This window comes from Cotesia typhae, unplaced genomic scaffold (assembly GCF_013202065.1).
Source record: "Cotesia typhae breed Kobodo isofemale line unplaced genomic scaffold, CoteBio_Ctyphae contig_43, whole genome shotgun sequence".
Lineage (NCBI taxonomy): Eukaryota > Metazoa > Arthropoda > Insecta > Hymenoptera > Braconidae > Cotesia > Cotesia typhae.
This window is the reverse complement of record NW_027423752.1, coordinates 3,441,015-3,459,090: the sequence shown is the minus strand read 5'-3', so window position 1 is coordinate 3,459,090 and position 18,076 is coordinate 3,441,015. Positions and strand designations below refer to the sequence as shown.

General features: G+C 25.7%; 1 protein-coding gene across 3 annotated transcripts; it reads right to left on the bottom strand.

The window, feature by feature from the left end:
- Positions 1–7,937: 7,937 nt before the first annotated feature.
- On the bottom strand, positions 7,938–14,315 carry Ilp-2 (insulin-like peptide 2). 3 transcript variants are annotated; one of them, XM_074244045.1, is made up of 3 exons: positions 14,289–14,315; positions 10,615–10,825; positions 7,938–9,402 (listed from the first exon to the last, which is right to left on the bottom strand). In XM_074244045.1, the coding sequence occupies exons 2-3, from the start codon at positions 10,823–10,825 to the stop codon at positions 9,221–9,223; spliced, it is 393 nt and encodes a 130-aa protein (XP_074100146.1). In that variant the 5' UTR covers positions 14,289–14,315; the 3' UTR covers positions 7,938–9,220. The 3 variants fall into 3 exon arrangements, with proteins under 3 accessions (XP_074100146.1, XP_074100145.1, XP_074100144.1); XM_074244044.1 differs by lacking the exon at positions 14,289–14,315 and adding an exon at positions 13,404–13,821; XM_074244043.1 differs by lacking the exon at positions 14,289–14,315 and adding an exon at positions 10,898–11,226.
- Positions 14,316–18,076: the final 3,761 nt, after the last annotated feature.

Below are 18,076 nucleotides of genomic sequence, written 5' to 3'. Positions count from 1 at the left end.
TGTATATAAATATATATAGATATATTTGTATCGACATGGGTTTTTCCTGTAGTTTCCCCATGTCACTGTTCTTAGAGCCTAAAGAAAGGTGAGGAACAGGGCAAATGCGATACAAAAGGCACAAGTCGGACCACAGCCGCAACACTAAAAATATATAAAGAAATATTATAATCTAACTTTGTTAATATTTAATAAGCAATAATACATGCAATTATAATACTATAATAATAATAGTAAAATACTGACTAAGAATAATATTATAATAAATAATAAGGGTAGAAATAATTAGTTAAACACCAAAAGTAATAACTATTGTAACTAACAAATATAAGAATCTAAGTATAAGAATAATATAAAATAGCATGACAGCCCTCACACATGTCCGTGTGTGGGTACCTAGCTAGTATACAGTAAACCTACATATAAAAGTTATAAGTATTAGTGTGTATTCGAATATATGTTATTGTATGCGTACTGTAAACGTTAGATGAAGACATGTATATGTTAAGTGTATTGGTGTGAACCAGAGAGGGAAGAAGTGGAACTGAAAAACTCGGACCTGAAACCGAGACTCCTTGTGACGACATTTCTCCCTAAGAGCTGTAACCGAGCACTTGCTGTAGCTGAAACCACTGAATAAAATAAAGCTCTCTGATAATTATTATTTATCATTTAAAACAGTCCCCCTAACTAAAGCTTTCCCCTTTTCTTAATTTAATCTAACAAATCCCATTCTCAAAAACTGAATTAATAAACAACAATAAATTTAAATTGATCCCGCGTGACTACAACTCACACCTCAGTCCAGAAGAGGCGTTACGAGCAATCTAGTGACCTCGCTGGACTTAACAAGTGTGTTATGTCCTGCGAGGTTACTAGATTCGCTGATGACGACACCTCGTGGACAAGTGGGTTGTTTATTGTCACGCGGGATTTTATTTTATAATTTAATTTGAAATATACTAAAAAAATTACTGATTGAGATTGTGTGGCAAGGTATGATTTTAAATGATAAGAGTTCAATTGAACTTTATGTTGATGTTTATTTAGAAATCGGAGAGATGGAGTGAATAGTTACAGCTCTCGGGGAGAAGTGAAGTCACAAAGTCTCAATTCTGACTCCTCAGCTTCACTTTCCCCATCTATGGTTACACGTATACACTTATACTATTGCTAGAACTACCCTTATACATAGTGCGTAATATACTATCTTACATGTACTTATATAAACTTACTTTTTTATATAACACTTATTATTTGCGGCTGCGGCCGGCTTACATATTCATGTACCTGTATTTACCTGGCTTCAAATTCAGCACAGCGACCTAGGGAAACCGCAGAAAACCTGGTCGAGGATACAGACAGTAATGATAACATAATATCAGATCGTTGTTAACAATGATTATCCTTATCTATTATTTATAATTTAATTAACATATATTCATTAGAATCAATTAACGTGTTATAATTTTAAAAGGCTATTAAAGTATTATTTGCTCAATAAATTATATCAGATGCGGATTTTACTTAAATATTTGCTAATCATTTCTAAATTCAATTTAATACCATTTACTATTCAATTATTCTAATATGTAATTAAATTTGTCTAAAACCATTGTGACATTAAATTCATACATATATACACATGTTGTAGCGTCTAAATACTCATTATTTATGTTATTTAGTTACTTAAAATAAAGTGGATAAATAAGTTATTATTTATTTATTTGTTGTTAAATTCAGTTGAAGTGCCTTGTTTTTTAGAGAGCAAGAGACCGTTGACTTTCCACACGTGTCTTTTATGGCTTTTCTTTTAAGGACTTGAAGTTGTCAATGTGGCAAGGACATGTTCTGTGTTTACTCGAAGATTTTATGGTTTTTCAGAACCTAATACTATATTCCTTTGTATTATTTTCTTGAGATTAAAGTTTCTCTTTCGAAGACACGTGTGCACTCAACGACCAAACTCAGCAATTAAATCAAATATTAAATCAAATAGAAATTCTAAATGTATATAAAATATAAATATAAATTTAAATTATAAATGTAACTAATTAACATATTCAAATTCTGTTTTATCTGACAAGTAGTGTCACCTGCCAGATGCAACCCAAAGCATTATAGTTATTGCGACATAACAAGTGTAATTACGCATGAGAAATTCTTTCCTCCCGCCGTTACATAGGGCGCGCGTATACTTCTCACAGGGAGTTAATGTTAAACTTTTTTTCTTGACATTAGAGAGGAAAGTACGTACTTTCGACCGAGGTATGAAGAAAAAATAATTTATTATTTTTTAGAGCTTCTTAAGAATTTTTTTAATCAATTTTTCTTGTCATAATTAATCCACTGTTAAAAATTTGTTGGACCAGGTGTAGTGCAAATGAGTCGGTGTAAAAATTTTCGTGTGAAGATTACAATAACACTGAAGTTTACAGATATGAAAATTTTTTTAGAATTTTATAGCAATTAAATTAATAAAAATTACAAGTGAAAATTTTTAGAAGCATTTTTTTATCGTAATTAATTTGTTGAAAAAAATTTTTTAAATTGACAGCTGACCGCTAAAATGAATAATTCATAATAGTTTTGCGTTCAGAAATTATATATTGACTCTACACGCTAAGAAATTCTCGGTAATGATTATCGTCAAACAATAGTTAAATTTAAAATTTTGACACAATGGTGAACATTACCATCAATATTATATATTAACAATATTAGAAATTAATAATTACAATACAAGATAGTAATAGTTACTATCAGTACTAATTAGTCATAAATATATGTATATAATATTTGTGAAATCTATAAAATATATAAAAATTTACGTGGGTATTCAAATGAAAGCTCTCGGCGAATATAACATCAAGATAAACTTATATCTTTTAAAATATCATTAGTTGGCAAGATACAATACCATTTCTTATTTATTGACATTTTTGAAGACATAAACTTATTTCGATATTGAACTTGTATATATAATCATAAAAATATTGAAATTTTCTACAAACTATTTAGTATATAAATAATATTGATATCGTTATTAATTCAGAATAGAAATTAAGTGATTAAACATATACTATGATAAATTGTAGCTTATAAAACAAAAATATATCGAGTAACACGCAATGGTGTAAAAAAAAACTAGATTACACCTTGATAAAATTACAAGGATTGAAAATTTACACAGAGAGAATTTTACATCATTTTTCCACACTACACGGCCGTGTAAAGTACTCCGGGTCTATTTTTACACCGAAATTTTTTACAGTGTATGTTAAAATATTATAAATATCATCAGATGTCTGTTAAATTCATTATCATTATTAAAATATAATAAATCATTCTGATTGGTTATCGATAACTTTAAAATAACAATATTATTAAAAAAAAATTTATTTTATTATAGAAAAAAAACGTAGAGTGTTTTTTAAGATATGTTGTATTATCTCTACTTCAACAAATATTTACCAATAATTAAGCATTCAAAAATAAATTTTTTTTAGTAATCACTCTACTTTAATGTCAATTATTTGAAATTATTTTATATTTTTTAGTTTGATTTGTTATTAAAGCGCATTTTTTAGTTTATTTTCTAAACAATAATTTATTTATGATGACTACTGAGGGATAAACCTCGCAGATTATTGTTGCAAAAAAGGTTGTGCCCATATGAAGATTATTTTCAATAAACATTTTTCATTATTTCTATTTCACTTACGAAGAAGTTAAAAAATATTTTTTTATAAATAATGAATAATTATTTATTTATTTCAAGAGCGAATACACGCCAATTGGCTTTATACATTATGATTTATTAATTAACAAAATCAAATTTTAATACTTACATCCCAAGTTGTCACCAATAATTCTTCTGGCAATCCGCCATCGTAGAGCTCAGCCGCTTTAGTTTTGTTGAAGTTCCATGAGACAATATCATCTAAACTAACTTCCCCTATAATTGATAAATTTCTTAAGTAAATTAATCTTTTATTTTTTGACAATAATAAGAACATTTTGCATGCCTCATTTAATTCAATTTTTAAATTTGACCATTATTATTTTTTTCAAATCACCACAAATTTTTTTTTTAAATTTACCAAAAATTAAATAATAAGAAAAAAAATCTTTAAAAATGTCAAAATTTACTTTTTGAAAATTTTTTTTAAATTGAAAAATTTTCTTTTTGAGAAAGATTTATTTTTTTTAGTTTCTCCAAAATAAAATAATAAAGAAATAATAATCATTAAAAGTATCAAAATTTTTATTTTTGAAAATATTTTTTAAATTGAAAAATTAACTTTTTTGGAGAAAATTTTTTTTTCAGAATGTTTTATTATTGATAAACTCTAAGAGGAAAAGTCTGTGATAATTTAAAAAAAAAAAAAAAAAAAAAAATTAAAAAAAAAATTTTTTAATTTTCGAACCGGGAATATAAAAATTCACAAATAAAATCCAAAAAAGAACGTACATCTATACCGATGATCAAGAGTGTAATTGAGCGTATTATTGCTCGTAAGCGCGTAAATTCCAGCGAACATCAATTCGAGCCCAATCATTTTGAGCAATAAGTCATTTCTTCACTTAAAAATATCCAAACCACTTAAATTGAAATTACAGATCACATTTTGTCGATTTTTCACCACATCAAACTTTAACTAAAACTATTAATTAATGATCATCATTATCAGCATTATCAATTAATAACTAAACAGTAAAGATCAACAAATGAAATCCTCACAATGACAACAGTCGCCAGGACGGAAGTTGAGTCAATACTGTCATATTTTCATGGGCATGTCACCGTCCAGCTCAGCTCAAAACCTGGGTGACACTTTTCCACGCATGGAGGTCTTATGTGACATGGAGGGAGTTATACCACGATTTTATTCTGTTAAAACAACCAAGGTACGTAGGCTACAAACTACTAACAAGACCCAATGTATGTACATCAATATGGATGTTTATATTGTATTTTATATTTGTAGACACTAGACCGTACGAACACCAAAGACTAAAAGCCACGTATGTGCCGTAATACTGTGTTACCAATATGTTACATTGCCTGACTACAGTAAAGATGTCCTGCAGATAGCGATCACACATCAGACCTTCTGGGTCACGCAACTAAGTCCAGGGACAGGAAAGGGAAAGGACTGGATGGCAATGACAATGAATATTTTTTTTTTAATTTATTGACATTACACCTGACACATTTAAGACTTGAGAATAAATGTCTTCACTATAAAAAAAATTAAATATTTTTATAGTATTTTCTATCTTCGAAAAGATAATTTATTGCAATTTTTTCATCTCTTCAATCTGAATTTAAAATTTTAAAAAATTATGTGAATTTTGCCGATTATTCATTTATATGATACTGAAATCACAAGTCTCTTGACCATTTTTTTGCTTTATTTAAAAAATTAATTAGTATTGAAAATATCTTATTATAAATTGCACTTAATTTTATAAAATTTTCACACATCAAATTTCTTTGTAATAATTTATATGATAAAAAATTTTTGGACTGTCAAATATTAGCTGATTTAAGTAACTAACACGTGTAATTATTACAAAAATTGAACTGATAAAAATTAAAAAATTTTAAGTGGTTTAAAAAAAAATATTTAAAAACGTTTTTACAATTAATTTATCACTCTAATTGATATTTTCATGCTTATTACAGCCGTTTGTCACCACCTGGGCGTTTATGAGAAACTAAATAACAAAATTGACCGGAAACTCCCCACGCACTATTGGACTATTGGTAATACTTGGAAAAACATTTGGGTCGATTATTATCTTACCCTTCCTGAGTGATGAGTAGTTTTGATTGGCAGGGGTCTGAATAAACAGTGCGTTTATTAATGATAAATAATAAATATTATTATGATGAGGAAATAAATTTTTTTAAGTATTAATATACATTAATATGTATTAATGTAACGGCTGAGTAACCCCTTATTTCGGTGTTAGCTATTGCGATCTATTTTTTTATATTAAAAATTCATTATGAGTTTTACTTTTATTAAAGAAATAGTTGTCACCATTTTCGGGTTAATTTGTTTTTAGTGAATCAACACTATAATGCTAAAATAACATTGTTAAGAACGGCTACTAACATTATTATGACTTCACGGATAATTTGATAGTTTGTTATTTTTATTTTTTGCGGTTTTAGCATCTATTTATGGAAGAAATTGAAGTGAAAGTGTTCTAGCTAGAAAGAAGGTTTTAGACAAACAATCCATTCATTTGTCATTAGTATTAAATTAATACTACACAGAAAGAAAAATTTCTTGATTGGAGAACAAAATTCTTGGCTCAAGGAAATTTTCGGGTGCCTGAAGGAAAACCAAAGTTGTGTTGACCGAAGTAAAAATTTTTCTTGAAATTCTATTCTTGGTGGAAGTAATTTTTTTTTTATAATTCAAATTATCATAAATACTTGATGCAATAAATTTTTATATTTGATCAAGATTTTTAGATACTTTAGGGAAGCAGCGCCACCTAATACTTCAGCTGAGAAAAAAATTTTCTCACCTTGAGAAAATTTTTCTCTTGAATATTTGATACCCATTTTATATTATTTTAGCGTGTAATTATACATATTGAATGAAAAAAAATGATTTAATATTATATGATCTTCCCATTTGACATGGTAATCAATAAAAATATTAATGAAAATTTACTTCTATCGAGATATTTATTTAATTTTTTGGAACAAGAGGCTAAATTTTCTCAAAACAACAAGATTTTCTTGACTTAAATAAATTTTCTTGGATCAAAATACGTATTTCTTAAAGTAAGAAAATTAATTTTGTTGGAATAAGTGAAATTTCTTGTGTCAAAAAAAAATTTTTTTTCGCTCAAGAAAATAATTAGGAAGAAAAATATTTTTTTAGCTCAAGTGAACCTTTTTTTCTGTGTATAACCTGCAGGCCTTATTACCCTACCGTAGTAAAATAAGGCTTATTCGCAAGATTTTTGAAAAAATTTAATTTTGTGTTTGTTTATGGTGAAAATTACTATTACTCCATTATATTTTATGGCTAACGTATTAATTTAAAAATTTATGATATATTGCAGTAATTAAATCCAATGATTTCGATTTTTTTCTAAATCTCCCTTAGCTAGGCCTTATTACCCGCCGATAACTTATATTAAAGGTGATTTAAATAAATAAAACGGACTAATTAACTTTTTTATCATTTAAACTATGGGTTTTTTTTTTTTTATTCAAAAGTAATTATTGTTAAAAATCATACGTGTTAAATTACCAGTGGAAGAAATCAGAACCATATACTTATATATATTTACATTAATTTATTATCCTTTTTTATTTTAAATAATACGGTCACGAGTTAGAATTTAAATACTGATTAAAACGAATTAAATAATTGAAAAAATGCCTAATTGAGCCCCAGTTATTTCTTCAACGTTCCGTTTAAAATAAATTTATCAAAAAATCCCGTACTTTTTCACCGATTCGACGCTCAGGCTCATCAATAATTAAATCAAAACAAAAAAATTGATAAAATATCAATTCCGCCATATAATTAAATTTTTTCAGTGTACCAATAAAACACTCACTGACATATATATTATTTAATATGTACTTAACACATTTGATCGACCACGATACATTATTGATGAATTCTATACAGTAACAGCTCGTGTAATTGTTACAATTACTCTTCGTGGGGAAACAAATGACGAAATCATTGTGATCACCGCATCGACTGATTATTATGAATTCAGTTGTAAAACAACAATTAATTATTGAAACTCAAAAAATTTTTAATTGTGCAAGACTTTTTAATTAATCATTATATTAAAGTACATTCCATACAAATCACATTACCGATGATATATGAAGTAACATACAAATGTTTATATTCATAATTATATATTTTTTATCTTTTATTATTATATTATAAGATTTCTTCATGCTACAATAATTTCATTTTTTTTTTTAGTCAAATTATACATTTTTTACAATTAAAATAACTAAATTAATTAATCATAAATTTACTACTTCTACTTTCTTAATATAAATGTTTTAACAATATTAATTACAAAAAAAAATTATAATTTAATATAATTTTACATTCGAGATCAATTAACAATAATTAAAAATAAAAATAATAATAATAAAACTAAGAATTGAAAATTTTATGAAACAAAATAAAAAAGCTAAGCTAAAGCAGTTATTAAAAAAAGAGATATCAGATCAAAAAAGAAGATATACTTGTAATGAGTAATGGCAATTGTTATTATTATATTGATGTCTCTTTTTTCGGTGCAATTAATCATTCATTGTCTACACAACATTATGGCACGTATAATATGCGAAGTAATGCTGCGAAAATGTATTGCCGTAACGCTATTTATATTTTTTTATTATTTTATTACGGTTTTTATCACACGCTACGATCGGGCGTTCTTGTACAGTGTACATGTCCATGCTCAATCGATTTATTCCAATACTTAAAAGTAACGCCTTTTTTTTACATGTTCATATTTTATCACTTTATTTAGTTTATGATTGATAGCTTTTTTCAATAAATTATACAAAGATTTTATTTTGTTTATTTCTTCTTATTGTTTAATTTTGATCGAGAAGTTTTTGTTTCTATTTTTAAAAAATTCTGTCTGGAAGATTAAAAATAAAAAAATAAAAAAATATTTAAAACTACGCACAATAAATAAATTAAAAAGTAATCTTTATATAACTTATCAAAATAAAAATTCTATTGATGGTAAACAGAAATAATAAACAACTCAAGAAATATAAACAGCTTTAAAGATAAAAGAGAGCTTTTAAAGATTAAAAAACAGCTTTAGAGATAGAGAGAGAGAAAGAGAATAAGAGCGTAAAATGAATAAAAGACTAGCTAAGGACGCAAATCAAGCAATTGCAAATTTCGTTGATTGAGATCTATCGCTTATCGTTGCTTTAATCAATAATTTTTTATTAATAATTATTCATTATAATTGAAGAATATTAAATCAATAAATAGATTAATTTAGTCGGAGTGAACAATAGCTTGATGTTTGTATAGTTTACGTAGTAATAACTTCGATAATAAATTATAAAAAAAAAAAAAAAAAAAAAATAGAAAAAAAAGTAACGTAATAACGATGACGACAGTAATGATGAAAGTCGATGAACTCCTTCGTATAAATAATCACTTTTGCTTTTAATAATTATTTAAATACCGCAATAGCTCATTAACTCGGAGATCGAGCAAGGTTTTACGCAGCACTCATCGTGAACACCCCGTGATTGACGTCGAAATCTCGCACCTCCAAATCGGCCCATCATTGCGTTAGCGCTCGCTCGAGATCTTAGAGGATAGTCGTATGCATATGGATAATCATCCATTTCCATTTCTAAAAAATTTTAAATGAGTGTTATAGCATTTTTTGTTTTTTTAATTATTACTTTAATCTATAACTTACGAATTAAAACTCGGGAAATTATGTTTATTATAATTACATGATTTGTTGACAACATTTAGGAGATTAAGCTTGAATTAAGTGTGTGGAACTTTATAATTTGGTGTGATAATCAGGAATTTATTTTAAAGAATAATTGTGGTTTTATTTCGCGTGATCGAGATCTTTTTTTCTTCTATAGACCAATTATACAAATAATATGCTATCATGTTAATTTGAATAATTCATCAGTTCTTATAATTATGTTTGTAATTTCATATTTAAATCAATAATAAAAAAAAAAAAAGATGAGTTCAACTTTTCTTTTAATTAAAATTTTTTCTGTAAATAAATAATTTTATAAAAATGATGTTTCTATGATCTATCAAATTATTTTTTATTATTAATTTCAAAATGTAGTTCTATAAAAAGTATATTAAAAATAAATTCAAGACAATTATAACAAATTTTTTGTAACATTAGAAAAATGATTAAATTTCACTTTTTTTGTTTAAAAATATTTTTCCATGCTTTTGTATTTATTTTACGTGATATGATTATCATAAAAAGTTCAAATTAAAAAAAATAATATTAAAAAGTTTTATACCAATAAATAATAGTTTAAAAAAGTAAAAAACACGCTTTAATAAAAAACCAAATTAAAAACGAGAAAGTAAATTTCTACTTTAAAAAATTAATTTTATCGTATAAAAGTGTAGGATGCTTGATATTAATTGTTATATATATTTTATAGACAAATGTTTGCAAAAATAAAGGCATTATGACAAGATCTGAAAAAGCACTTCTCGCTATTTTACAACAAAATGAATTATTTTTAGTTTAAACTTATTTGAAATCATTACCTACATTTTAGATTAGTTTTTTATCAAAACGAGTACTTCCAACTACTTTTTTTTTTTTTAATTGTAAAATGTACAAAATTCCCCTTTTGATCCTGCCAGTAGTAAAATGTTTGTCTCAAAGATAAAACAATGCATGACTTCGTTCAAAGTCTTAATTTAATTGTTATTATTTTAATTATTATTACAAAGAATAAGGAGTTAATTTTTGTTCAGTTTTTACTTAAAGATAAATTTTCAAATCTAAGAAAAAGTACTATTAAAAGTTAAAAATTGTTATTATTATTAATTTAAAAAAAATACATACCAAATCCACTTTTTTTAAACATTGAATTATAAACACCATTACAAAATATTTGTAAAGCATTTGACAGCCGTTTCCCACAATAATGCGTCGCAGGTCCTTCTTGTCGTTTTTCTCTATACGGAAAATTTTCAGATTGACCTTTTGCTAAATTAACTGCTAATAATACCACAACCACCAAAATAGCAATAACGTTACACCGATACTTGGACATCTGAAAATAAAAATTAAAAAAAAAACCACACACAATTATTATTAAATAATCAAAAAATAAACATTATTTTACACGATAAATAATATCTTCAGAAGTAATAAATAATAACATGAAATAATTCAGTAATTGTGTGTGATGAGCTGAAATTGCGACATTCAATTCTTCTCACCTACTACCTACAATTCCATTAGGTTATTTTTACTCAGCGACTTTTCATACTTTATATTGATAATTTAACATATATTATCATATTTTTTTATTATTTTCAGTCTACTGTAATTCCGAATCTGATTATATTATTTTTCAATATAATAGTACTCTGATGACTCAATACCATTAAAAATATAAACATAAAAACAAATATTTAAATAACAATACCACACGCGAGTTGAAAAAACATACGTCAAATGCAACAACAATCTTATCATTCTATATACTAATTATTCTATTCTGTGTAATATATATTGATTATTTTTAATTACTTTGCACTTTTTCGATCAATAAAACTTCATTGATTTCATATTTTTTTTTCATTGTATAACTTTTTTTCTTGATAATACAAAACAATGAAAAAAATCAGGCATTTATTTATTTCGTATTCTATAATTGTTTTTTAATCAAATTATTTAAAATTTTCATTTTTGCTATAAGGATCAAAATTGATTACTTACAATGAAATATATAATCCAAAAATTTTAGATCTATTGAAGTGAATAAATAAACGACTTTTATTAAATACTTCAGTCGTCTGATAATGAAAAGTATACTTAGGCTTGATTGGCTAATTTTTAAAAATATAAAATCCTGAAATTAATCAACTTCCGACCTATTAGTGTAAACATTTTTAAGTAAAAAACAAAAAAAAGTCATGGTTGAGATATTTATAAAGTTTAATGATTATTTGTGATGATCTCATGGACGAATACTATCAAAATATTATTTACTTCAATACTGATAATTTGTTTAATCAACCCTATTTTTGTCAATGGTTATTCTTTCAAATTTTCGGCGTTATGTAAGTGATCATTAGTTTATTATAATTTTTAAAAATAAAAATAATAATTAATTATTAAATGGATGACAATAATTTCCGGTGTTAAAAAGAGTGTCTATGAGTTTAAATTAAAGTTTAATTCTTTACCGAGAAATTCGTTAGTCATATTCATTATATATATGTAATATGTAATATATGATGCTCGAGTTGTGATATGATATATGAACGGAACATAACACGACAAATAATGATGACTAGATATATATGTGCGACTATTATGTATATGTTTATACGTATGAGATATAGTGGAACATAGAGAAGAGTGGAGGAGCAAATAAAACTAAAACTAAACGGTGGGACAGCGTATAGTACACCAGTTGTTTATGTATAAGTTCACATGTACGCAACCAGACGAGAAATCTTAAACTGTACTGGCTATCACCTTATAAACACTTGCACTCCGTAATTTAAATTACTTCTTCTCGACCTCATGATCTCGTTAATATATCGTACAGGTCAGGGGTTCTAATGTCTTCATTTGTCAAATTTATATCTATTTTTTTATTTCTTCTTCAATCCTTTCTATTTTAGATTTTATTTTATCTATAGTACTATATTAAGAAAAATTCACTTATTTTGATAATTATTAAAAAAAAAAAATAATAAAATTGTAATATATTTAGAATCATTTTATAGAGAAATTTTGTTATTACTTTGTGAAGAATATAGAATTTTTTATTATTAATTTGCAGTTTAGAAATAATGCAAATTAATATGTAATTTTTGAAAAAATTTTGAACCAGTATTATTAAGAATTTTGAAAAACTTTTATTAAATAATAATAATAATCATTTCTTCTTTAAATTTTATCTGACTGATATGGAACTGTTAATAAAAATTTTTCTGTTTTGATAATTATTGAAAGAAAAAAAGAAGAAGAATAAAGTTTTTGAAGTAAACTTTTAGAAGAATTTTTATCATCATGACTTCATCAAGAATATATACTATTTTTTTTTTATTTATTCACAGTTTAGAATTATTGCAAGTAAATATGTTAATACAGTACAAGAAATTTCATTGAACAATATTATTATTAAACAAAAATATGACAAAATTTTTGACACAACTATTGTTCAAAATTTAAATGCATAGCATTTTATAAAACTTTGTTATAAAAAATTGACATTAAATTAATAATATAATTGCATAAATAAGAATCAAAATATTTACATAAAAATATATTGATAAAAAAATTACTTTTATTACAATAAAGATAATTATCATGAAAACAAGTCTGAACATTGATATCTCCAAGGAAATATGTACTTGTACTTGCACTTAAGTGATAACTATATGTCATGGGGAAGGTGCGTGATTCGCGAGTCGTAAGTCGGCAGACTAGTACATTCTACATACGACAATGATCGTCCTCGATATAAATAAATGAAATAAAATAGAATATTCTATTATCAAGATCAAATATCAACCGCTACTAATAATATCAATATTAATCCCTAATAATAACAACAAATATCGTATTCTATAATTAATAATCAATAATTATATAATATAAGAAAAACTCACTTAGTATTTTTTGTATAAAGTTTAATAAATCAAAATAAAAATATATCACGTAATATCACAGTGGTCACAATAATTAATCAATAAATAAAATCAAAAATTTCATCTACATAAATTTTATTTGCTTAAGATCATGAAATATTTTTTCGTAAATGTATTTCTGTTGTTGTTATAGTCGTAAAACTTTTAAGTAATTTTAAACTCTCACTCTTTCTTGGATACATTTATTTTTATTTTATTAATATTTTTTCTTTTTTTTTTTATTCACTGGCACTCATTAATCAATTAACTAATTATCGTCGGCACCTTGTAATTTATCATTTCTTTTTTCGTATTTTATTAATTGCTGAGTAAAAGAGTTTTAGATTATGTAAAAAAAAATTTTTTTTTTAAGGGAACCGAGTGTACCACTTCGGAGTGACCGAACCGAACCGAAGAGACTGACAAGACTGAAAACTAGTGAAGAGATGCCGATGTATGTTTTATAAAGTGTTAATGTGTGCAGTTAAGAACGTTGCAATTGCTTATATACGTATTATATATATAGTTATAGTTACAAATATACATATATTTTATTAATTCATTATTTGCTTAGTCCTGACTTATACACATTACTACACTATACTTATCTTCACATCATTTTTATTTTTCAATAACTCAAGATCTTAATCCTGAAGTAATGAATTTTGGCATGAAAGAAGTGATTGTTTGTCAAGCGAAGAACTTTTATTTCTAAAAATTAAAAGAAGACTAAATTTATTTGAGAGAAGATAAATTGATGATGTTAAATCAAAGTTAACTTCAATGTAGAATTCAAGAGAAGTGTTTTATAGCTCGTTTAATAGAGCCAGACGAAAAACAAATTGCACAAGTTAAGTCAAGACTTACGTATGTATATATATGACACACATCGTATTTTTTTTTTTTTTTTTTAAATGGAATTATAGATTGAAGTTGAAAGTTAATCGATTAAATATGATTAAGGATGTTGATATTTGGTGCTTATTCAGCGTTAACGTGCATTCGCGGGGATAAATTGCGAATAACAATAAAAGATGACCCGGAGATAATGAAGAGAATTGTTAAACAAAAAGTAAGTAGTATATATAGATGAATAAGAAGTGCCGAAGAGAGAACTAACTAATGTCCCAGTTATACAGTTGGTAACCTCGATGTTTAAATTGGTAATGCTTCGTACTATCCTACAGAACCAAAACATGCATTATTATTATTGTTATTACTATTATTATTTCAATTTTTTTAATGAAATTTTCTGAAAGATTTGCCACTTAAATTTTGACAAAAATTATCGAGAATTTTTGGGAATTTTTATTTAATAACAACAACAACAACAACAGTGATACTATAAGTAGATCAAATTAAAAAAAAATAATAATAAATTATTTTTAATTAATATGAAAAAAATTTGTGTCATTAAAATTTTATAAAATCACATTTTTGATACCTTACTCAATTATTTTTCATTATTAATACTAAAATTTGATTTGTTTTTGTTTACCTCAAAATCTATTACTGCAAATAGTATATTAAATACTACTGAAGAATAATTAAAGACACTAATGAAAAATTTTTAGAGTTACAATAAGAAAAATGATTAAAATTCACACTTTTTTCTTTAAAAATTTTTTGACTTTTATTCTAATTAAAAATGATGCAAATATAATAGAAGTTCGAATTTTGTCAAACAAAGAAAAAAGTTTTTCATAAAGAAGAAAACAATTGTTTCGAGAAAATAAGAATCAAATTTTACCTGATTTTTTTTTTAAATAAAATTACAAATCTAAGAAAAATTTTTTCAAGTTAAAAATTATCCTTATAAAGTGTAATAATTTTTCATTTAAAAAAATAGAAACACTATGAAACTTTATAAAAATAAAACTTTTGAATATTAGTCATGAAAGTATGAATAAAAAAATATGAACCCGTGAAAAAATAAAAGAAGCTTCATACCAAAAATCTTCAAATAATTTTACAAAAATCAACTTAAAAAAAGAAATCAAAAATTTCTAAATACTTTCAACACCCCTTAAAAGATAAAAAAAAAAGTAATAAAAAACTTACCTTAAGAAATATTACTAACAACCCTTTGGTGTAAGCAAATAAATTTCCTTATAACGTCTTGGAAATGATGTAAGTACGTTGATGGTAGCCGCAGGATGTTCCAAGGACTAGTGTTGGTCCGCAAAGGTTTCACGGTGTCTTATAAGTACTCAAGGGGAACTGTGAACGAATGAACGTACAAACGGACGAAGGAACGAACGTACAAGCGTTTATGCTGAACAACTAAGACGTGCTCATTAAACATGTTTTCCCGGGTGCATGTCAAGTTTGTTAATGGGTTGTTGGTGGCTAATGCCGGCATATACGACTATAAACATTTGTACCTATATGATAGGGAACCCAGTCGACCATACACACGCCTCTGCTTCTTCTTTTTCATCATGATAATCATGATAATCATCACCATCTTCAACACCACCCATAATGTAGTGAGACCAGGAACTCATACCTTATTAAATTTACATATTAATATTTAATTTTATTATTTAAAACACTTGCTCTTCTTCCTCTTGTTCTCCGTCTGTCTTTCATCTTCTATTTTGTGTTATATATATATATATATATATATATATATATATATATATATATATATATATATATATATATATATATATATATATTATATTACATTAACCCTCTGGGATTTTGTCACTTTTGAGAGTCTCTTCCACGGATGACCGAAGCCAAATTCCATGATAATATAAGGACACGCAGAAAGGTCCTTCACCGATTAACCGTGCAGCCAAACGTGAAGTTGCTCTTACTCGATTGTTATTTTTAGAACGTCTAAATATAGATACTCCAAGTCGATCGGTTGAATAATCCTCAGTTACACTTGAATTAATATTAATATATTACTCTTATTGCTTTCATTATTTTATTTTATCTTTTTTTTAATAGTTGATATATTTACAACCGTACTCGAGCTTATTAATCTTTTAATATTTTTAGTCTAAATATAAACACACGTATTTACAATTTATAATTGTAAATAATAATAATAACAAATGGAGGCTATTTATACACTTGGTTGTTATTATTAGTTGTGTTGTGTTATGAGTATATGAGGAAACTTATTTTTCATCTTCTATCTGTGCTTCTAAGAGTTACTTGTTAGATAGTAACATAGTAATAGTAGTACTTGTTGTAGAGGAAAATTTTGTTATCAGTTATACGGTAATTTATCTTACTTCGTCGGTTGGTGGATTGCCGGCATACAACTCTATCGGCATCAATATCAATAAGGATATAAACAACTGCCATGCCTGATGATTTGTAAATAAAGTTAGCTTGTTTATATTTTTGTTCATAATTGGCGAACATTTTTTGATTTGGTGAAGATTTTGTTTTTGATCTTTTGATTTGCTGAATGGTGAAAAAAATTTAACATTTGACATAGTAATTAAAAAGGCCATTCGGCAGCCAAATTGGAAGTAGATTTCACAAATAGCTAATTTTAATCATAAATATTAATAATAACATTATTTATTTAAAGTTCTACCATTCAAAAGTTATCCGCGAAAGAATCTGCCAAAATATGAATTTTTATGATTTTGAAAATTTTGAAACCTTGTAATTTCTGAATTATTCGACCGATTAAAATCATCTTTGAACTTAGCCTTGGTATTCGTCTAAAGATCAAGCATGTTGAGCTTGGAAACGATCGATTATGAATTAGAGACGCTATCGTCCGGATAAGCCGCGTTATATCGTATATATATACCAACTTGACGAACTGAGTCAGAAAGTAGCGAAATTTTTCAAAAGTTGCGTCATGAGGACAAATGCAATAGTTAGATTTCTATGAAATCTACTAAAAATCTAAATGTTCATGATTTTATATTTTACACTCATGTATTTTCTAAATTTTCACTGTAAAACATCGGAAGTGAATATGGATTTTAATCCGAAAAACATCTGAGTACTGAGTTACCATTCTAAAATAAATTTTATTTAGCTGCGACAAGTTTTAAACACCAAACTTCTAACAAATACTTCAAACAATTTATCTCAGGTTCAAGTATGTGAATATGATATTTTTCAAAAAATTTGACTTTGGAAAATTTAACCAAATTTTCATAAAAATTATTTTATTTTTAAGCTCTGTTTAATTACTACCACCGCAGTCAATTATTATAATGTGATGGTAATTAACTCGTCAATAGAAATTTTTAGGATTTTGTAATAAATAAATTGTTTTAGAGAGATCTTATTAAAAATGCGGCTTGTAGAAAAAAAAAAAAAAAAAAAAAAGAATATTAATGCAATTTTCGTAAATATTAAAGTTTATTCATTATATCCCCGTGTGAAAAGAAATTGTTCCAAAAATGTCTCGAGCGTGGACATCAAAACGTGACACAATTTAATAAGGAACATTTTATGAGTAATCTAAAATTTTCAAATAATGCATTTTAGGCACTTTTTCATAATTTTTAAGTATTTTTAAATATTTTATAGACATTTTAGGGACACTTTTTAGATCATTTTAGTTTATTTCAAAGAATTTAATAAAAATTATGCCCTTAGAGTTTGTTGTGGAACCTTTTTTCGAATAATTTGCGAATATATTTTGGATAATTTCGGAGCAATTTTTG

Coding starts and splice junctions, on each gene's coding strand:
- Ilp-2 (XM_074244043.1), bottom strand. CDS start 10,936: ATGTTATTATTTATTACTTCTGAAGATATTATTTATCGT. Junction 10,826..10,897: donor CTGAAGATATTATTTATCGT/GTAAAATAATGT, acceptor TTTTATTTTCAG/ATGTCCAAGTATCGGTGTAA. Junction 9,403..10,614: donor GTTTAAAAAAAGTGGATTTG/GTATGTATTTTT, acceptor AAAATTTTTTAG/AAATGGAAATGGATGATTAT.